Source organism: Schistocerca nitens, chromosome 6 (assembly GCF_023898315.1).
Source record: "Schistocerca nitens isolate TAMUIC-IGC-003100 chromosome 6, iqSchNite1.1, whole genome shotgun sequence".
Taxonomy (NCBI): domain Eukaryota; kingdom Metazoa; phylum Arthropoda; class Insecta; order Orthoptera; family Acrididae; genus Schistocerca; species Schistocerca nitens.
The window spans coordinates 367,062,105-367,085,939 of NC_064619.1; the positions used below are offsets into that span (position 1 = coordinate 367,062,105).

Here is a 23,835-nt window from a genome sequence, read left to right on the forward strand (position 1 = left end):
CTGCAAATTAACAAAACATATTGTTGTAATGATGAAACGTGATTTATAGTCTTAACAGAAACAAACCCTTTCCACTCTTTGTATGAAATGATTCACTGTTATTCCATGTAATTTTCTATGTAATTTGAGGAGATGTACGTAAAAACTTTAATTGCCAACATGCAAAATTCAATACATAACAATGACAGTAATTGTTTAAAATCATACTGTCGCAGAAGAAGCTGAGTAGCACCGGGGTGTAGTGGTTATGATACTAAACTGTTGCATCAGGGGTCGTGAGTTCAAAAATCACCTGGACTGTACAATTTTAAATTCTATATTCGGTTCGAGTACAGATTAGAAGTATCCACAAATGTCAAAAATCATTGTACTGGAGTGTTCTGTAGCAGTATATATACTGTATGTGTTCTGGCCAGAGGCAGTTCGCTCTGCGCTTTTGTATGTGCAAGTGCTGAATAAACCGTCATTAAGTGAAGTTAGTGTTCATCATTCATCTAATTGCACCTTCTTCTATGTGACATTATTCTGGTGGAGATGATGGGTATTGGAACTTGTGATAGCGCACATTATCAATGACACAGTGGCTCCCATCAAGCTATGACAGAGTCGCTGTTTACATGGTGAGAAACCCGAGTTCGAGCCATATACAACAGACCGCAATTTATCAGAAACAGAAAAAGAAGATGACATTACGAGGACAGAAACTGTGTGCCACCACATGAGACATCCTTCCGGGTTCTCGGGTGATGATGTCCAAGATCGAAACAAGGGGCTCAAGGTATATGAGCGTATTGCCAGATTTAACAAATGGGATGACACCATGTGTTTGACTAATGTATTTTTCTACTTGGAGGGCACTGCCAAGCAATGGTATGAGAACAACGAGGAGAAGTTAACAAGCTGGGAAGTATTCCAGGCGGTACTATGCAAGTATTTTGGTGACACACAATGACAGAAGTGCAAGGCTGAAGATAAATTGAATTACAGGGCACAGCGTCCAGGAGAAACTACAGCATCCTACATTCAAGACGACTTGGAGCTGTGTAAAATAGTGGGTCCTAGAAAGGAGGAGGATGATAAGGTTGCACATCTCATGAAGGGTGTTGCTGAGGACACATATTAAGCCCTACTCCTGAAGGAGGTTTTGACAGCAGACGACTTCATAAAATGGTGCCACTATATCGAGACAATGCATCAAAAAAAGAATTACACGCAAGAAGTTTGAATGGCTTCCAAACATTGTATTGATGTCTGTGATGGAGGAAGCAACTGATTTCACAAGTTTTCTTTATCAGATAGTGAGAGAGGAAGTTCAGAATGCACTTGGATTGCACGGCGAGTAAAATCCCGAGACACTTCAAGAGGTGATAAGGGAGAAAAAGGAACAGACATTGAACCCAATCTCTTGCCCTTCATTTCCCTTTAAAACGGTGAAAAAGTCAAGACCCAGGTGGAGTTACATTCCCACAATGCCGCATGAGGAACCTGTTTGGGCACCAAGGAAGACTGACGGCTGGAGGACCCAGGACAACCAATCAATATGTTTCCACTGTGGACGTCCGGGATATGTGATGCCTATAGTCAACAAAGGCGGCGGATATTTGATGACGCCCACACCAGAAGACAACAGACTGATCTTAACCAATGCCAACTCAGGGACAATGAAGATGAACAAGAAGAGGTGGGTGCAGGTGTAGGACGACATAGGTCACCAACGCTGCAAGCTAGCCGCTGGAGAGAACGCTCCCCAACACGCTGATCAAGGTCTCCATCACCATTTAGAAGCTCCAGTCAATCACCTAGCTGCCATAACCTGGAAAACTAAAGGGTGCGAACTTTCTTGGAGGTGAGGCCACTGAAGAGAAAAATCCTCCACTGTCAATCACTACAAAAATGATACGAAACTACATCAAAATCCTGATAGATGGCCGACCAGCCCAAGCTCTTGTGGACTCTGGAGCATCATATTCAGTCATTTCGGAGAAGTACCATTGCCAGTTGCAGAAAACCGTATTCGTAGACAACAAAACATTTCTGCTGAAAGTGGCTAATGGGAAATATGTAAATCCTACATGAAGATGTACCACTCATGTGGGTATAAGTGGCCATACACAGCCCTTAGAATTCAGCATCTTACAAGAGTGTAGTCATGATGTCATTCTCGGATGGGACTTTTTGAAAGATTCTCAGGCAATTATAGATTGTGGTTGCTCGAAGATTATGCTAGATGAGATGAGATACTGTGGACAGGAAGATGCGCATCCGAGTGTGTGGATACTATGTGTGCTGGAGGAAATGATCATTACTGCAGTCAGCGCTAGAAAGGTAACTGTCACGTGTCATGACATGCATAAACCCATGGACCTTATTGTGGAACGTAAAAGAAGCATACCACTGAAAAATAACTTGGTTCCCCAGCCTCTGTCATCTCATTTACTAATGGATTCAGTGAACTGTGGATAGCTAACTGTTGCCAAGAACCGCAGATCCTTCCAAGATGCATATGGGTAGCAAACGCTGAGCCATTAATTGAAGAACAGTTGAGCGTCATAGAAACCTCCCATGCTGTGTCTGTGGGCAAAATTAGAGCTACCACTATGAGACAATATCTCCTAGCTCAACTAACCACAGATCTCACTAAAGAACAGCAAAAGAAGCTACTTGTCATTCTTCAAGAGTTCTCTGAATGCTTCAATCCACAGGTGAAGAGCAAATTAGATAAATCGACGGTGAAGCACCAATAAGCCAGAGAGCATACCATGTGTAAAGCTTAATAAGATAACTAAAAAGTACGTTTACCCTCTTCCACGAGTTGACGACACACTAGATTGTCTGAAGGGGGCCAAGTTTTCTTCAACCATGGACATGTACTCAGGATATTGGCAAATCGAAGTAGATGAGGCTAATCATGATAAAACTGCATTCATCACCCCTGAGGGCCTGTATGAGTTTAAAGTAATGCCATTTGGTTTATGTAATGCACCAGTAACTTGGATGGATGATGGATAATCTTTTACGTCACCTGAAGTGGACGATGTGCCTTTGTTATTTAGATGACATTATAGTGTTCTCAGAGACATTTGATGAACACATAAAAAGACTGAGGGCCGTTCTTAAGTGTCTCCAAGAAGGCAGACTGAAACTTAATCCAAGAACGTGTCTCTTTGGAGCAAAAAACAATCAAAATACTTGGACACCTTGTGTCAAACGAAGGTGTGTGGCCAGACCCAGAAAAGGTGAGATCTATAACTCCAAGAGTTGTTAAAAGCTGATGCTAAATTTATCTGGGGTGGTGCTCAACAAGACTCTTTCAGTGTGCTGTGAAAAGCTCTGACGACTGACCCAGTACTTGGTCTGTATGATGAGAGAGCACCTACAGAACTACACACAGATGCTAGTGGGTATGGGATCGGTGCTGTTCTGGTGCAAATTCAGTCAGAGGATGTCAAAGAACAATTTAAGGTAGTTAATGGATTACTTTGCAAGAAAAACTTTGATCCGTTTGGAAAGAGGTGGCTACCAGTGATTCTTAAACACATGAACTTAGATGTTCTACAGAAATTCCATGACACACCTGAGGTCAGACATTTAGGATTTGTTAAGACATATGATGGAATCCACAAGAGATTTTTCTGGTCAGGTTTACTTAGGAGTGTCCGTCACTATGTGTCGCACTGTCGAGACATTTTTGCCAAGTTTTATTACATGAGACAGGTGTCAAACAGTGAAGGTAAGTAACCAAACAAGTAGAAACCAGATGCAAAACATACTGCCTAGTGGTAACCTCAATCTCATGTCTGTGTACATTTATGGACTTCTGGCTAAGTCTAAGAATGGATTTTGTTATGTTTTTGTGGTGGTTGATGTATTTTCGAAGTTCATAAAGCTGTTTCCTCTTAAGAAAGCTACCAATAAGCAAATAATCTCTTAAGTTTGAAAACACATATTTTCATCAGGTGGATATTCCTAAAACAATTTTATCTGACAATGGTTGTCAGTTTACATCACAAGTTTGGAAAGATTTTGTTGATCACACAAAAATAAGGCATATTCTAACATCGGTGTACCATCGGTCATGTAACCCAGCAGAAAGATATATGAGAGAAACTGGAAGACTGTTTAGGACATATTGCAGTAAGAATCATACCAGTTGGACAGATTATGTCAGTGATTTTGAGGATATTATGAACAGTTTACAACATTCTTCAAAAGGTTTTTCACCATCTGAAATCATATTTAATCATAGACAAGCTAACTTTATTTCTGAGAATGTTGAGTTTCCTCCACGTAAAATTCTGTCACTGCAAGAGAGGGAACAGTGTGTCAGGGAAATGATGAAAAACCAGAAGGATAGCAGAAAGCAGAGACACGATGGCAAAGGCAGATTTTCTAAGTTTGGGGTAGGAGGTATTGTGTTGGTGAAAGCCAAAGAGAAATGTAAAAAGTGTTGACATCTGAGATAAATAAATTTTTTGATATTTATATAGGACCATTCAAAATTCTTGAAAATCCGCATCTTTATGCATACAGACTTGTGTATCCTACACCGAAGTAGATGTTTGGATTACGCTATATCACTGAGCTGAAAGCTTATAGACATGATCCATAAGTATCTATTTTTGTTTCCTTTTCTTTTTTCATTGTCAGGAATGTAGTATGTAAGATCATATGATTAAGTTCTATCTTATATACTGACTGAGTTTAAATCTGTGACACACTATATTTGCAGGTTCATATAACCATATAATTACATTTTGTAATAGATCTGTGCTTTAGAATTTGATAAATTTATTCCATGATACTAAATGAGTAGATCCTTTTACAATTTTGAAATGAGACAATGCCATTAAATATTCAGTAATAAATTTTCATATTTTGTACTGTAAAAATTAGGAACAGTATCTTAGTATATCTGTGTGTATCACCTTACTAGTTCATTCTTCATTGCATTTAGCTCCGTTTATTAAAATTTCATAAGTGAACACTTTTTAATCCAGTCTGATGTATACCCTGTATACTTATTTATTTATTTTCAATGTAAATAAGCAGAGCATATGCCATGTGATGTGAGGGAGGCATTGAACAGCATACTTAGTACACAAAACAATGTTGCAGAATTTGATGTGAATGCTAGAAATGAAGTAATCTATCCATTGGAGTTTGTGATGAGAAATCTAGGGAGGAATCTGAAAGATATGGGTGGATCCACTCCCACACTGCTGTATAGCTGTACCCTTGCTGTTCCAGTTGACTTACAAGAGATCATAGGTGCTGGGTAATGTGCTCAATCATCTGTCAACTACATCAGTGATGTGACTGAGATTTGTAAATCATTAGGCAAGAAATTATCCTATATGAAGAATTCATAGAACTATTTGTTTAGAAACATTATCACTGGGATGGACAGTGATAGTCCAGACAAATGTACGTTTTTTCAAGTAGGGGATTAATTCCCAATACATTATGTAACTTTAAATCAGTATGTATTTTTGTTTTCTGTTATAAATGAATCTTTTGGGCCTCTATGTATGTAGGTTAGTTTGTATGAACAATTAGCAAATAGTGTGGAAGACATTTATGAGTATAGATAGTATAACAAGATGTATGCATTTCTGCGACTGCAGTCTTTCTCAGCCTATTCCAGTGATGAATTCTTCTCAGATTATCGGCCGAGTGGTGGCAAAGTCTTGTCGCAGTGTTTCAATGAGTTTCGTACCCCTCATCTTCTGGCTTCGCCACCACTTGGCTGATAATCTGAGAAGAATTCATCACTGTATGCATTTCTGATTTCACACACTGATTTTGGTCCTCAAGGTACTCGATTATGACATCATTCATAGCTATTTATGACTCTGATTATCTGTACTGCAATATTGTATCTCACTGGAACTTGAGTTGTGGGCAAACTCGTGCTTAAATCTGTTCTGGTACTCTGGTCATTGCCACTGTGGGTCTGCTCAAGCAATTATTGACTTTGGCTAGATGCTTCCTATAATTACTCTTTACATATGATTGAACTTATTGATATATGATTGTGAACTTAATTCATTTTGTTGTGTCGAAACATTTTTGCTGGTCTGTACCTGGTGTGGTTTGGATTCACGGGTTGATCACCATATTGTAAGCTTAGGCCCTAATATTTTTTTCATTATTTTCTCCTTTCATGAGTCAACATTTCCTTGCTTACTGTGATTTAAGTGGCTGACTGATTTTGTGCTATATTCCTACTCATGATTGATTATATGCTTCTGGTATGTACCTGTCGTGAGTTTTTCAAGTTGGCTCACTCATCGTACACTTACGCTGTGAATTTTTTTCTTCTCTTTTGAAGATTTTGAAGGTGTGACTTTATATAAGTAAACTTGCAATTTGTAATTCTAGTAATTTACATTGACTCTGTACTTACTTCTATACTTTCAGCTTTGACTTTGTATCATTTTTCTTGTGACAGAATGTTCCTCAGATCTGAATACCATGCCCTGATATATCTATAAATTACGACTTGTATAGCAGATATTTTTCTTATATTTTCTGTAATATGTTATGTATCAGATACTTCTATACATCTGTATTCTATCTTTTGGCATCACTTTGTATACCATGTGGTAAACCTTATAGTAGGTCAGAAAATATTGTAGACACATAGCTTCAAAATTTTGCGAGGGGGATATTGTAATGGGACACCCCCCCCCCCCCCTCTAGCATTACTTTTCCTCAACAGAAGTAGTCGATACCAGAACTAATTATCAAATTTTGGGCAGGACAACATTAACTCAACCATTTATCTGAAAAATTTCGTATAATTTTATACACACTATGTTATATTTCAAGCTAAAAACTATAAAATTGAATTACTTTATTTTCGTTGTTACAATGGATGTGTACTAGCTCTGTATGTACAGTTAAAATAATTTTTTTTAGAAACATTTAAAATTGTGAAATATTTAGCACACTTAAATTTATTTTATTAATTACACAATCTGGTACAGTTTATTATGTTTATTTCTGGATTCGCTTATAAATTACTAGAAATTCTTTTGTCAAGAAAATCTGAAAACCCTTTGAAAAATTTTTATTACCGCAGAGTGAGGAAGTAGTAATGGGCGTGCCTCTGATGTGAACAGATGTGTATTTGAAATTTTGAAGAACAATGAAATTTCAGCTGTGTTAGTGTGAAAATTCAAAAGATAGTATGATATAGTAAAATACGAAGCGCATATGTATATATATACAAAAACAAAAAATCTGCATAGGCATTCATCAAATTTGTTTACGTAAATTGGAACATGAGAACCTAAAATGTGAAAATTTCAGTTTCAAAAATCAGACCCTTGACATGAAGAACTGGAGCCAACTACGAGAAAAGAAGATAAGTAAAAAGTTTTTTGTAAATACTACTCCTCTCGTATTTTTTGAAAAGATTTTACCATTGACAATAGTAGTAACAAGAACAAAGGACGAAGCAGGAGATTACAATTGGGATCACCATTTGATGTCCATGTCTTGCTTTGCTAACACTTTTTACCTCCCTCAGCACCGCATGCACAAGTTAACAATGTGAGTCCTGAGTGAGCAGTGCCAGTGACAGCTACAGAGTGTGTTCCATAAGTAATGCGACCAATTGTAACCAGTTGGGCTAAGTGGAGGGGGGTGTTAGCTTCAAAATGCTCTTTGTCTCATTCAGCTGTGAACTGCCGGAGAGACAGAACGTTCATTTCCGTCAACCCCATTTTGAGTTTATGTAACACAGCACAATGGATCATTCTGTAGAACAAATGGTACACTATCAGATTTTGCATTAAACTTCGTAAGTCCACCACCGAAATGTTTCCATTACTTCAGCATGTCCAAATCACATGTTTTTTGATGGCGCAAGTCGTTCATGGAGGGCCGAGAGGAGATCACCGACGAACCTTGCAGTAGACGGCCATCAACCACATGAGTTGACAAAAATGTGATGCTTGTGGGCGACTGTTTGAACTCTGACAGACAGCTGAGCCTTCAATTGATAGCACAAACTCTAAACATGTCAAAAACAACCGTTTTCTGCATTGTGACTGAAGATTCAAACATGAGAAAGATGTGTGCCAAACTTGTCCCAAAAGTATTGACCGACGAACACAAGCACATGCGAGTGCTTCAGTGCCAAGAAATGTTGGAAATGTGTGAAAATGATCCTCATTTTTTAAACTTAGTTATCACTGGTAATGAGTCATGGATTTTTGAGTACAACCCTGAGACAAAAAGGCAGAGTTCAGAGTGGCACACCCCATCATTGCCCCATCCCAAGAAGGCACGCATGAGCAAGTCCAGAATCAAAACCATGCTCATTGTCTTCTTTGGCATCACAGGCATTGTCCACCACAAACTTGTACCTACTTGGACTACAGTGAACTCAGCTTTCTACTTGGAAGTGCTCAAAAGACTGAAAAGGAGGGTCTCACACTGCCGAAGCGACATCAAGGACACGTGGAAAGTTCACCAAGACAATCTGCCGATTCGCAGCGCCTTCATTGTCAACGACTTCCTGGCCAGGACCAAGACCCCATTGGTTCCCCAGCCTCCCTACAGTCCTGACCTGGCTCCCACTGACTTTTTTTTGTTTCCTTGGTTAAAAGGACTCATGAAGGAAAACATTGGGACATGATTGAAAGCATCCGGGCGGATGTTGCGTCAGCTCTAAAGGACATTCTGGAAAAGGCATTCCAGGATGCCTTCCAGGCATGGAACACCGCCTCCAGAAGTGTATCGATGCAAGAGGGTGCTATTTTGAAAATTTTTGATTATTTGTATGAATATATTCAATAAATGATTTTGTATGAATTTGGTCACATTACTTATGGAACACACCTTGTACATCTGCTGAATTCCCATAGGTGGCCATGGCTGCAAGGTTAGAAGCTCACCCTGCTGGAAATACCACACTGGACGTAAACTGCTGCTCTCCAAGGCAGAAGTTTTTCAAGCAACAAAGCTATGGAAGTAGAGCACATTCCCCTCTAAAATTCCCAGCCCATTGGCTCCAGCAGTCCTTAAGCTATTATAAAAACCTCCATTGTTGTTGAAGCTGCCTCTTATCCATTAATCTCTCCAAAACATTAAACAACAATTATATGAATATTCCCTATTTACACTCTCATGGAATCTTGTACAGTAAGGAACAATGCCCATTTCACCACTACATATGATTTCTTGCCCATTACTAATTGGAAAGTGTTCTAGCATATACAGTTTCAATAAATGTGTCCTGATTTTGACCCCTGCATGGTGATATAATGGTACAGTTGACTTTTCTGGTTCAACCACAAGTTCCCATTGTGCCAGCAATTCCTTCCACACTTTCCACAGGCCTACCAAGAACTGATCTGGACTGCATAGAACTTGACCCAGCCACTCACATTCCATATGTAAAATTGCTTCCTGCAGCTCTGTTACCACTAACTAAAGTGTCCCAGAAGCTATCAGCCAAAGACTGCAACAGTCTTACTACTTCTTCTGTCCAAAGCGTCCACCTGAGCCCATGAAACTTCCAGGTCCCAGTTCACTATGTTTACTGTTGTCTTACCAGGAGTGTTATCTCTGTTGCTAATTTTCGCAGTACCGGGGTATTGTTCAATACCTCTTGTTCCAAACTGGTTAACTGTGTGGCATTCTATGGTGGTCTTATTTCTCCTTGCTACACCACTCTCCCCCCCCCCCCCCCCCTCTCTCTCTCTCTCTCTCCAGTGTGTGAAGTTTTGTACAGTACACCTCACATTTATCCCAGCTCCATAAGAAGAAGACATGTGGTGTCATGTATGGACTTCCCACAGGCCACTCATGAAATCTGTGTCTTCAATCTGTGTCTTCCCAGCCAATGTCCTGGATACTTCTCTTGCAACCATATACACATGACATTTACAGTGTAAGATGGTGCACCATCTTGCATAAAAATAATGTCTTCAATGTTATGTCATGCAGGTACAGCGAGCCAAACAAAATTTTCAAACATCTGTAGGTAGCATTCTGCATTCATTGTGTCATGCAGGATAAATCACCCAATAACATTTGTGGCAGTTGTTCCATACCATACAGTTGTTTCCATGTGATCCTGCATCTTCTCTGATGTAATACAAAGATCTTGTTCTAGTCAACGATGGCAATAATGTCTGTTTATAAAACCTCTGACATAGAATATGGCCTTGTCACTGCAAGAGGATGTTGTTGAACAAGTGAGGCCAATTTTCATGCCAAATTCAAATTGACTCCCCATACCCCGCTCTGTGATTACAGCCTTCCAGCTTCAGCTGTTGCATATGATGAAGTTTCTATGTTTGATAATTCAGTTCTTTATGCGAGATCTGACATTCTAACTACCTTGTGAGTCCCCTTTTGTGTGCTACCTGGCATGTTATTTCAAAGGGATGCATAGAAACATTTCCTGCACAATCATCACTTTACCATCAAATTGAGACATGGATGACTGACCAGTTTTTCTTGCATCTTTTACCAAGCTTGTGCATATTAACAATTCTTCATAGTCTCTGGACGAATTGTGGCATTCATTCCACTCATAGTATGCCACCATCTCTGCACCTGCTTGATGGAATTCCACACTTCATAAAGTGCAGTGATCTGTGCTTGCTGTTGGATAGGAGACTGGCCATCTTTGTAATTGCTATGTGCACCATTTCCCACAGCAACTGCTGTACTGCAGAAAATGTAAAAACAAGTACTGATCAAGGGTTAAATATAGGACAGGCAAGAAGCAGGTAAGATGGAACAAATTATGAGCATGGAGCACAAGGTGGGGCTAGCAGACAAATGTTTGCAGCTGTATCAATGCCACTATGGTAGAATGACCTCCGAGCCAGCTGACACACACCCAGGCCATGACTACAGAAATCCTAGCCTTGTTTAATGACCTGTATGTGCAAACTATTCCTATCATGATTCCATTGATATCAAAACATCTACAGCCATTTTTAATACCTAGTTACTTCCAAACACCTTGTACAGCTTTCATACAAATGAACAGAAAAGTATAATACTACACGGTGAACAACACTTCTTCCTTCTATCCTCATCCTACACTGTTATATTAATTGCTTATGCCTCTAAATAAAACATCCATTCTCACCCAACACTAACCATTCCCTCCTACTTCCTTGGTCTTAATCCATAGGGAATCTCCTGTCCTGGTTGTGCAAGGTTCCTGCAGTTCCTCTTTTTCTACTACCCATATTCCTACCCTCACTGGACGTCACCTGTGTCAACACATCTTGATTACCTCAATATGGCTTGAGACACCCAACATGCATGATAGTTGTATGAGTCAGTAACTGAAGCTTGGCATTTACCAGTGATATTGTTCAACAACCTGATTTGGCCCATGACAATGCATTACAAATTTCTTTTTCATACCTGTCAGAATGTAGCTGTTTGATAACATTATCCACTGACTGATTTTATACTATGGTAATCTGCCCACAATTCCCCAACACTGTATATGTGATATTCAAGGGCTCTGGTGTTTGCTCCCTGAATACACTTCCCTGACAATTCTTAGCCAATTTCACCAAACAAAGATGGCATGGGCCTCCCATAAACTACCGGTACCTCATATGGTGATAACTGTATCACAGAATGGATTTTTGAATTATACGCACTCACAACAAAAGATTAATACACATCGCTATCATTATAACGTAAACTCATATAATGACTTAACATCCTTTCGGTTGTGTGATGTACCCCCTCTGTAATATTAGCCTGATGGCCCAATGGACTTACCTTTAACTTCTTAACCCTTAGCAAATTACACAGCTGCTTTAATGAATTGGACATACAGTTTGTCCCTTGATCAGTGATCATAGTTTCTGCCATTCCACTCAACTGTTGACTAACGCTTGTGCTACCATTGCTGCCTTTTGGTTAGGGATTGCAAATCATTTCCACATAGTTAGAAAAATGATCAATAATGATTAACACAAATTGATTCTCAACTGGATTCTTTTTGAATGGCCCAAGAGCATGCAACCCAATCATTTTAAAATACTCTGCTGCTTCTGGTAACATCTGCAGATATTACCTTATGGCTCATATGTGCTCACTGACCGCATTGCATCCGTTGTTCTACCACCCCCAGTTTCCTGACAACAGGAGGTTGTAATCTACCCTAGACTCACGCCTTTTGTTGATTGTTGCTGGCTTCATAATACATTCTTATAATAAGCTTCAATAGGAGTAAGATTTACAATAAACTTTTTACTTATCTTCTTTTCTCATAGTTGGCTCCAGTTCTTCACATTTGAGGGCTGATTCTTGAAGCTCAAACTTTTGATATTATGGGTTATCATGGTTCCAACTGATGTAAGAACTTCTGAAAATTGCCTGACCAGTAATTTCTGTTTTTACATTAATTTTATTCTCTTACATTTTTTCTATATCACACTGTCTTTACAATTTCCACTTCAACAAAACAGAAAATTACATTGTTATTGTCAAAAATAAAAACATGTCTTATCACAGCAGAGGCAAGCCCACTACTAATCCACCCTGTGTACTAACAATATTCCAAAGAGTTTACAAATTTTCTTGACAAATGACTTTATACCATTAATTTATAAACAAATCCAGAAATAAATTTAATAATTAGTGTCAGATTGAATAATTAATAATAGAAATTTTAAGTGCACCAAATATTTCACAATTTCAAATGTTTCTAAAAGAAAAGTAACTTTAACTGTACATTCAAAGCTAGCACATATCGATTGTAACAATGAAAATACATTAATTGCTTTTTATACATTTTAGCCTGAAATGTAATACAGGGTGACAAAATCATATCCAATTATTTAAAAAAAAAACAGTTGAGATAATATTAACCTGTTTAATACTTCGTAATTATTTTTGGTATCGACTACTTCTATTGAGGAAAAGTAACGTTAGAGGAGGGTGTCCCTTTACAAGGTATGAAGTTCTTTCAACATTTCCTCTTTCAGCTGTGCTTGCATTACTACCTGTGGTCCAAACCTCATTGTCTTACACCACAACCCATCCCACACAGCGAACTGTGCTGTGATTCATACTGTTTACATTCCAATGTTCCTATCACAATGTCTGCCATTAGACAAGATTGTGACTAAGTGCTTGTATCACTGCTACTTTTTGGCTTAAACTATCAACATTTGCATGCCTATTACCAAGCTCTTGTATAACTTCATACTCAAATTCACTTAACCCCAATGCCATCCTGGTAGAAGGTTCCTTGAACCCCAACAATCACTAACGGCTGCATGGTCCTTTAGTACTTTAAACCCTCTCCCTTACAAATAACACTTGAAATACTTGCTGCCATATATCACACTACGCATCCCTTTTTCTGTTGTTAACTAGTTTTTCTCTTTTCCTCTGCTCTGTTCAACTTCGTAAAGGCATATGCTACTGGGTGCACGTCTCCATCTGCCACCTGACAGAGAACACACACTGTAGCCTGATTGGAAGCATTGGTTGACAGAGTAAACTCTTTCCCATAGTCCAGAAAAATAAGTACTGGACTTGATGTCAATGCTCTCTTTAACTCACCCAGTGCATCTCACTATTCCTTTGTCTATTTAAATCACTTTTTTAAACAGTTGCATAAATGGTCCGCCAACACTGCACACCCTTTAATGAATTTTCTATAATAATTCCCTAAACCTAAAAAAAGATTGTAGCTCCTAGACATTACTAGGATTCTAAATTCCCATACTGTCTGTATTAACCTAGATCCATTTTAACCCCTTCACTGGAAATGACATGTCATAAACATTTAACTTCTTCCAATGCAAAGAGAAATTTTTCCATAATAAATGAAAAGCACCAGTTTGCTTTTGTTCTACAATATATTCATTTATTATAATGTTGTTCTACCAAGAACTGACGGAAGATTCTGTTAACATAAATTTTCCCATGTTTAATGTTAAATTCACTGCTCATAATCTTCTAAAAACCTCTCATAAGTGATGCAAATGATCTGACATATTCTTTGAAAAAATGATTACAACAACCAGGTACACCATGCACTGGTGAGTTATCAACCACACTGCATCCAGTAAAAACTGAATTGTTGCCAGAGCATTCTACCAGAGCATTCTATGGTATTCTACAATAGTTAGAATGGCCCCAGAGGATTGATACTGCTGTTTCTAAATAGTCCTTTGGGTGTACCTCTATCTGATGGTACCCCCACTCCTCAGATATAAGATAGAGAAGTACTTAACACTGCTCCCAGATTGTCAATAGTTCCAGTGCGGTTTTAAATCAGATACACATCGATTATGGTTTTGCTGTTACAACGTCTGTAGCCACAAAAGAATCTATCTCTTCTGCTTCTATCTGGCAACTTTTCTGGTACAACTGCACTGGCTGCACTTCATGGACTAATGCATTCCTCTATTATCCCATCCACATACTGTTGATCAGCTAATTTTTCTAATACTGGTTGCATACATGGTGGTATATGGCAAGGTCTGCAGTATACCGGGGATTCAGTTCTTGTAGGGGTACGGTGCTGCATTATAGGCGATGCTGGTGTGGCCCTTGAGGTGAAAACAAATCCTCAAGTTCAAATTATAATTTCCGCATTTCCAATCTATTCGTACCACTAAGATGCTTTAACTTCCCACAAATGCAGTTTTATCAAAAGTTTGCACATTATCCTGGTTCACACTGACTGAGTCCCTACCCATGTCATTCAGATTTCCTAATAAGCTACCAAAATTCCCTTCATGAGCTGTATTCCATTGGCACCAAATTTGCTTCAATTCAAAGCAACTACCTTCCTGTCCAATTCCTACCATGTGCATATTAAGCTTCTCCTTACAAAGCAACATGATTACTCTAACACATCATTTCTGCCAGCAGTCCTATGAAGCAAAATGCATTAACAGATCATTCCAGTCCCACATTCACCCAGACCAACTTCCAGTGCCTTGCAGCACAATAACATGCAAATTAATTCATAGAGCTTTTGACTGCAGTTTAAGTGGTTCACACCTTGACATTGGTAGACCTTGCATTTGAAATTCACAGGTGACCATTTATCCAATAGTCCAATCACCTTACCTCGTCACTGTTTGACAAAACGGCAAGCTGTAGTTGTGAAGCCATGCTACATGAAGGTCGACTGTGCAGGCACCAGTTGCCAGGTATGGACCACAAGTACTCGTGACATCACTCTACAATGATCAGGGGTTATGGGGGCTCCTATGGTTTAGAGATGGTCTTGTGGTGTGTTGCGGAGGTGGTGGTGCTGGCCAGAGGTGACTAGGAAAACTCCACTGCAAGATACAAGTTATTTTATTCATCTTGAATTACAATGCTCGAGTGCTACACTGCCCTTGGATTCACCTTCTGCAGGAACATGGTCCACAGGTGATGCCATTGACATTGGAAGACTGTGGTGGTGGGATGGCCTTTTGATGTATTGTGTCCTGCTTTTCTGCCACTGTTTACCCCACTCAGTACCTCCTACCTGAGCTAACACTATGCAGCCCTGAATGAGCACTGTCATTGATGTGTTAATCCCCTGAATTCCCATACACAGCTGTGGCTACTGGGTTAGAAGCTAAGCCTGGTGCAAAGGTATGGAGGAAGTACAGCATAAGGTATGAACCATTGCCCTCCAAGGCAGAAGTCTGGTGCTGCTGTGCACCTGGGGGATGGCTTCCCATTGTGTTGCCTAAGTCCTACATGGTGAACTTAGAACAGTGAGCTGGTCTGTTGGAGCTGGCTGGTCAGACTGGTGTCAGCTGCTGGCTAGCCCAAAGCATGTTGAAGACTGATATGTGGAGAGTGCTGCCAGACTGTGTATAACTGTGTTAGAAACAGAGAGTATTTATGGAAATTAATAGCACCCTTGTTGTGACATTAAACTGCTTCCAGGAACATACAGATCAATGCTTCTGTTGGGTAATAGTGTGGAAAAATATCACAGGCCAGCCTGTCATGGAACAGCCTTTCTGCAATGTTGTCAGAAGTGGCTTAACCCTCATGCCTTACAGTGTACAAAAAGGCTTGCTTGAGAAATTACATATAGCACCTCTGTATCTGCCAACTTGCCTCACACATAGCTGCAATACAGCTGCTTTAAGTCAGTAACACTCAAAATTTAGCAACAGCATTACAGTACTGTCACAAAGGGATTTTATTGTGTACTAGAACTGTGGATATGTATATGTAAACAAAATAATTATACTGATATTTTGATATGGTATGTTTCAAGATTATCTTGTAAATGTAGCATGACACAGCATTCCTTTCATTATCAACCACATATTGAAATTTAAAATTTTCCCGGCGAATTAAATGTTCAAAGAAATTTCAGGATTGCAGCTGGTTGTCATAAACTTCACTCCACAATATTTCAACTGGACACATTCCAGTTGTCTTCAGGCGAGCCATCAAAAACTGATGAAGACATTCTCCACTCCATCCTATATAGCACACTGAAAGTATTTTGCACATGCTTCCGAGTCAGAGTGTCAGAAGGACCATACCACTGGTGGCAGTGCCCTTGCTGGTGGATCTGCATTGGTCATCTGTCTTTGGCACTGCTACTCACCGCAGTCATCAGAGTATTCTGGCACCTTCGCCTGGGGCAAATCTCGTAGATGATGGGATTCCACGCATTATCCAGCAGGTAGCTGCTGTCATGGTTCATTAGATTTTCCGTGATGGGTATTTCAACACATTCTTTTATAATAGAGTCCCAAAAGGATGTTGCTGTGGCCAAAATTAATGTTCCGCAATTGCATACTTTCTGGGTTGCAGTGCAACATTTATGTTCTGTGCAGCATTCTTCCACTATTATGTATTCTATATAGGCCATACACCATTCTGGCAAGATATTTTGTAAATTCCCACCTTCTGCAGCAACAAGTCATCCTTTGCTGATCCCAGCAGGTCTGAAATTTTAGATGGTGGGCAGAAAATCACTTTCAGTTAAAAATTGCTGTCCTTCCTCTACCTTAGCACTTGCACAATGTTTTGTTTCATTTTGCATCTTTTCAGTTGCTGGAGTGCTGGGATATTCACCAAAAGAGAGAGAAGAGAGAGACAGGGGGGGGGGGGGGGGGGAGTCCAATGCTTTTGCTTGTAAATGCATAGGAGTAGAGGCTAAGAAGTGTTCTCTTCTTGTTCCTTCTCTTCTGGGAGCTGCACAGATTGTAATCTGTATCCTGTAATGTTTTTAAAAAAAATCTAGGAACAATTTCTTCTTCTAATGTGTGAGTTTATATGCACAATATAAACATTCAGTATTTATACATCCAGAATACAGTTGTCCGGGTCATAGTCAGGAACATCTCAATATATCATATTACTCAGGGACAGAGGGACCTAGTGAGTGTTAGGAACTTAACGTTAAAAATATCTAATGGCAGGCTGCTCTTAAGCAGTGGATAGAAAATACCAAGTGTATGTGACAGGTGCTAGTGATACTGATTGTATGGCTATAAAATTTTCTGAATTGGCAGTGTCTATTACACATATCAATTGCTGCATTAACGGAAAAAGATATTGTAACAATGAGGAAGAAGTATCTTTGGCAGACTAAATTCATAAGAAATTGCCCTTACTGTGGTTATAAAGTGTCATTAAAGTAGAAATCATCCAAGAAAAGATGCACAAAGTCAGTTCCTTAAACTCAGTAGCCAGAGTCAATGAATTAAATGAACAATGTGAGAACTCAAAGTTCACAATCTTGTGAAATGTTTCCAGAGATAAGTACTCTGCTTCACACCAGTCTTGTTAATTATGAGTCAGCCTAGAATTATATTACCATTTAAGTAAAACATGCTACATAAAATAAAAAATAAAAGTTTGCCTTCATACTTGAATTCCATGCACTTATAAAATCTTTAAAATCATGAGAAGTTGACCACCATCCTCCACTCAGTTCTGAAGCTGAAATATTCCCAACTGCTCATCCTACTGAGTGCAGAATTTTCACAACAATTAATACAGGCTTCATTACAACAGGAACAACTTTTGAACAACAGAGTGCAAAATGTTAACATCACTGACTCCAAAAATTTGACATTTCAAAGTTAGCATTAATGATTCAAGTAGATGAAGAATAGCCTACATACTAAAGTATATAAACCACATAGAAAATTTGTTCTGAAAGCTCCTTTCCATTTTGTTCACCATATGTCTAAGGCAGTGCAAAGAATAGGTAGACAACTCAGTGTTATAGAGAAAAACTCCACTGATAGAACCAATAAAGTCTTCTTTTCTCTTACGTTTGCAATAAGTAGATATTTTTTACATGCATATTAACTATCTAGTTCAGACAGTTGTTTATTTCTTATAGGGCAAGAAAATATTTAGAATCAAATTTAAGACCCAGAGTTATCGAATATCTGAATACTTTTGGGCTGTTTTGAAACTCAGCCTCATGCAAACACAATTAGTTTATTTTTGTATTTACCCAGACATGTTTCGAGACCTATGTGTTATCTTTTTGTGGGACAAAATTTTTATTTCTTAAAATTACATCACAGTTCTAAGCAAAGAAGGGAAAGCAGAGAGGTGGCAGGAGTATATAGAGGGTCTATAAAAGGGGATGTTCTTGAGGACAATATTATGGAAATGGAAGAGGGTGTAGATGAAGATGAAATGGGAGATACGATACTGCGTGAAGAGTTTGACAGAGCACTGAAAGACCTGAGTCGAAACAAGGCTCCGGGAGTAGACAACATTCCATTAGAACTACTGATGGCCTTGGGAGAGCCAGTCCTGACAAAACTCTACAATCTGGTGAGCAAGATGTATGAAACAGGCAAAATACCCTCAGACTTCAAGAAGAATATAATAATTCCAATCCCAAAGAAAGCAGGTGTTGACAGATGTGAAAATTACCGAACTATCAGTTTAATAAGTCATGGCTGCAAAATACTAACGCGAATTCTTTACAGACGAATGGAAAAATTAGTAGAAGCCGACCTCGGGGAAGATCAGTTTGGATTCTGTAGAAATATTGGAACACGTGAGGCAATACTGACCCTACGACTTATCTTAGAAGCTAGATTAAGGAAAGGCAAACCTACGTTTCTAGCATTTGTAGGCTTAGAGAAAGCTTTTGACAATGTTGACTGGAATACTCTCTTTCAAATTCTGAAGGTGGCAGGGGTAAAATATAGGGAGCAAAAGGCTATTTACAATTTGTATAGAAACCAAACGGCAGTTATAAGAGTTGAGAGGCATGAAAGGGAAGCAGTGGTTGGGAAGGGAGTGAGACAGGGTTGTAGCCTCTCCCCGATGTTACTCAATCTGTATATGGAGCAAGCAGTGAAGGAAACAAAAGAAAAGTTTGGAGTAGGTATTAAAATCCATGGAGAAGAAATAAAAACTTTGAGGTTCGGCGATGACATTGTAATTCTATCAGAGACAGCAAAGGACTTGGAAGGGCAGTTGAACGAAATGGATAGGGTCTTGAAAGGAGGATATAAGATGAACATCAACAAAAGCAAAACGAGGATAATGGAATGTAGTCGAATTGAGTCGGGTGATGCTGAGGGTATTAGATTAGGAAATGAGACACTTAAAGTAGTAAAGGAGTTTTGCTATTTGGGGAGCAAAATAACTGATGATGGTCGAAGTAGAGAGGATATGAAAATGTAGACTGCCAATGGGAAGGAAAGCGTTTCTGAAGAAGAGATATTTGTTAACATTGAGTATCGATTTAAGTGTCAGGAAGTCGTTTCTGAAAGTATTTGTATGGAGTGTAGCCATGTATGGAAGTGAAACGTGGACGATAAATAGTCTGGACAAGAAGAGAATAGAAGCTTTTGAAATTTGGTGCTACAGAAGAATGCTGAAGATTACATGGGTAGATCACATAACTAATGAGGAGGTGTTGAATAGGATTGGGGAGAAGAGAAGTTTGTGGCACAACTTGACTAGAAGAAGGGATCGGTTGGTAGGACATGTTCTGAGGCATCAAGGGATCACACATTTAGTATTGGAGGGCAGCGTGGAGGGTAAAAATCGTAGAGGGAGACCAAGAGATGAATACATCAAGCAGATTCAGAAGGATGTAGGTTGCAGTACGTACTGGGAGATGAAGAGGCTTGCACAGGATAGAGTAGCATGGAGAGCTGCATCAAACCAGTCTCAGGACTGAAGACCACAACAACAACAAAATCACTCAATACTGCATTTCAAGAAATAAAAATTTGACCCACCAAAGATGACACATATGAGTTGAAACATGTATGGGTAAATACAAAAATTAACTAATTGTGTTTGCATAAGGCTGATTTTCAAAACAACCCAATTTTAAATCACAAACACGGAAGAACAGCAAGGAGGGCTTCAAACCTTAGTAAAAGGAGTATCTGAATATTCATTACTCATTAATTGCTATCATAGCCAATCGCTATTGACATCATCAGAATTTCTGTTTTGATTTATTTTCAAATTGTTTGAATATTTGGTAATTTAATTATTTTAAAATATAATGAATATTACTATTAGAGAAATTATATGTTTGTGTACTAACTGTGATGCAGCCATACTTTGCAGATTCATAGTGTTATCTTCGAGCACCTGAACCACTTCTTCAACAGGTCCAAGTATGTAACCACGATCTTCACCACCTTTAGTATGTTGGATGACAATGAAATTCAGAGAACTCCAAACTTCTGACACCTCACGCACACCCTTCTCTATCGACAATTCCTTCACTGCATTGTTGATAATCTCTTCAGCAATATCTTGGTATTTATGAAGTTCCATGGCAAACATGTTCTCCAAAGTGAAGCGATCTGCAGCCATGTCAAAATGCTGTCCTAAAATAGAATATAGCTGCATATTATCCTCTGTAAGGTGATCTTTGATCTCATAAAAGAAAGATAAGAAAAAATAAGGCACCACGCTCTCATAAGGAGATAATGCTTAAGAACTGTAAGTAAGTTCCATTTTCTACATGAATGCACAATTAGACAGAATTTGAAATAGATGTCATGTAGGATGTGAGATAGCCCTTTGCTGTTCACTTCATTGATATTACTTCTCTCCTTATTGGTGATGGGTTATTTCATCATTATTATGTAATAAGGACTGGGTGAAGTTTATTAAATGAAAAGGATTATGATGTCACTGTTATTTCTAATATCCTTTTTCAAAAGACATTACAGAATTCCTTGTTGTCTTCCTATCTCCAGTGCCCTTTATCCAGTGCCAAATACACGCTATTATTAGGATAGGGTCATCACTCCCAAGGCATTTGTAAGGTACTTCCAACTTCTCTTCAGGAAGAAAAATGTGTACCCATTCTGTTTGCATCTCCTCTAACTTCATGGTCAAATGTGATACCAGTTTTCAGAGTGTACGTACAACATGTATGTGAGCCAGAACATGGGAACCAACACAGTATTTATCTTGGTAAATGTGGTAAACTGCCTGAAAACCATCCAGGCTGACCGGCACATCAATCCCCAATGTTAATGCATGATGTGGATTCAATCCAGGATCAGTGTTCTGTCTTTTGCCCTTAACTGGGCCCTTTAATACACTTGGATAGATAAGCAGGTGAATTATTGAATTACAGTACAAAAATTTGAATAAAATTACAGCTTTCATGAATGCTTCAATCTAGGACTGCTTGTGAACTACTGTTCAGTAGTCTTCCAAGATGCAATTGTAAAATTCAGTAAAATACTTGGTTTTCTATCAAACACTCCCTCCAACCAAGTATTCATGACTTACCACTTCTATAGACTCTACTTTGATGGCTGCCTTGCTGATGCATACTCATACATAAGCAACCGTAAAAGAATTTTTTGAGCTGAGAGATGCTTAACCATGCATTGTCAGCCCTCACAGAGGTTGTATTTGTCTTCATATTGATAGAGATGCAACAATAAGGACATCACGTTGAGAAACAGGGCTCCTCAGATGATTGATGACTCCTGTTTTAAAGGAACTTCACTACATGATTGTATCTTTAAATGCAACAGTTAACTTATCATATGACCATGATATTTGTATTGGCAATGTGGAAGCTAACAATCAAAAGTGTTTTTGTGACTGTGAAGTAGCAGTTACAAATGAGAATGAAATGTTATTAAATTAGATGATGATGCTCAGTCGCGAGCAAGGAGAAAAATGGGAAGTGTCCTGATCTTTGGTTTACATAAGGGAAATGATATATCTAGTGACTATTAAACTGCATGTAGATTGTCTTAAATGAATAATTTTTAATTTGACATTGTAAAAGTTTTTCATTTGTCAATGGTAAGTCACTGAGGTATATAGTGTACTATGTTTAAGACTATCGTACAGCATAGCATGAATGTATAAATAAATTTAAATAAAGCTAACAGAAAATAAAAGAATTAGATCACTTTTAAGGAATTACCAAAAAAAAATTTAAAAGAGGAAAATATCTTATTTCCTAGTTGATCAGACTGCAGAGGAACTTATCTCATTGCAGAAAACAGTATCTGAAAGCCAAGTTTCAAATAATAAATAAAATGGAACATAAAGGAAGAGGCCATTGTACTGGTGTCTCCTGAATAAATGTGACTTTATAATGACTTACTGAATTATAGGTGACTCAAATATTCCTCAAGGTTTTCATTAGCACAATAACTCACTAAACTACAGGTGACTTAATTACTGTAGGAAGTTTCATGTTAAACCAGCTGATATCATCACATATTGCAGATCCTTGTGAAGGCAGTGAATCACTGAATAGCCCAGATACAAGAGTCCTGCATTCACAATCATGGCTAGATAATTTGCAGCAAACATATGGCAGACTTTAGTATTAAAATTATGCAGGCATTTTGCTTTCCATGGACTTCTAGTCACAGGGTAAAAAACACTGAATGCGGTGGCATTGCTATCATACACTGGACTTATATGCGGGAGGACAGTTGTTTATATCTGCATCCAGACATTCCAGGTTTAGCTTTTTCTGCAGTTCCTGTAAACTGCATTAAGCAAATTCCAGGACCATTCTTTTGGAATAGACATACCTGATTTCCTGATTCATCCTTCTCCACTTCTAATTATCTCATTGTCAGTGGGATTCTAAACTGCAATTTTCCTTTCTTCCTTCTTCCAGCTAAAACATCCATTATTGTCAACAATGTATGTTGACAGATGTAGCAGACAATAAAGATGGATTTCATTTTACAATTTATTCTTTGAGTGTAAATCATTATCTCTGAGAAATGAGTGCAGGGCCATAAAATAAAAGGCTGTTAGTGGAGAATGGACCATGTAAGAGTGCAGAAGTGGATGTTTTAGCTTCTGTTTGGATCAGATAGGTATTCTGACACTGTACAAAGCCCTACAACACATTGTGTGCATTAAAAATCTACAAATTTATACAGTCATATTAGCTGTGTAACAAGATCTGTGAAGTTTTTACTGTAAACTACTATTTATGATGAACATAACTTATAAGCTGTAATAATGTATTCTTTAGTAAGGATATGATAAAAAAAGACAGTTCAATAATTACCATTACGATTAATCATTCCTGGTGGGGAAAGAAAATTATGGAGAGGTTTAGGGTCAAAGTAGATCCAAACAGGGGATGGAAACTGTAGAATATGCTGATGATTAGAAGTAATCTTTAGAAGTTTAGTACATATCTTAAGCACCTCGGTGTTAGAACAATTCTTCTGCATTACATGTGAATGATGAGCATTTCATTAGAATGTCATTGTGAACATACTTTTAAAAAATGCCATAAAACCCTTTTTATCATAACTAATCAGCATATAACCACATGTATTTTACACATCACTGATTAATTATGACATTTACTTGATGTCTCAAATATGTATTTTCTTA

General features: G+C 38.4%; 1 protein-coding gene across 1 annotated transcript in view; it reads right to left on the reverse strand.

Annotated features, from left to right (window-relative positions):
- Nucleotides 1–23,835, reverse strand: part of LOC126263364 (dynein axonemal heavy chain 10) — a 1,742,213-nt gene that overhangs the window by 988,663 nt on the left and 729,715 nt on the right. The window contains exon 27 of the mRNA XM_049960456.1: nucleotides 20,528–20,816. Coding sequence (XP_049816413.1) covers nucleotides 20,528–20,816 — 289 coding nt within the window. The remainder of the gene's footprint in view (nucleotides 1–20,527; nucleotides 20,817–23,835) is intronic.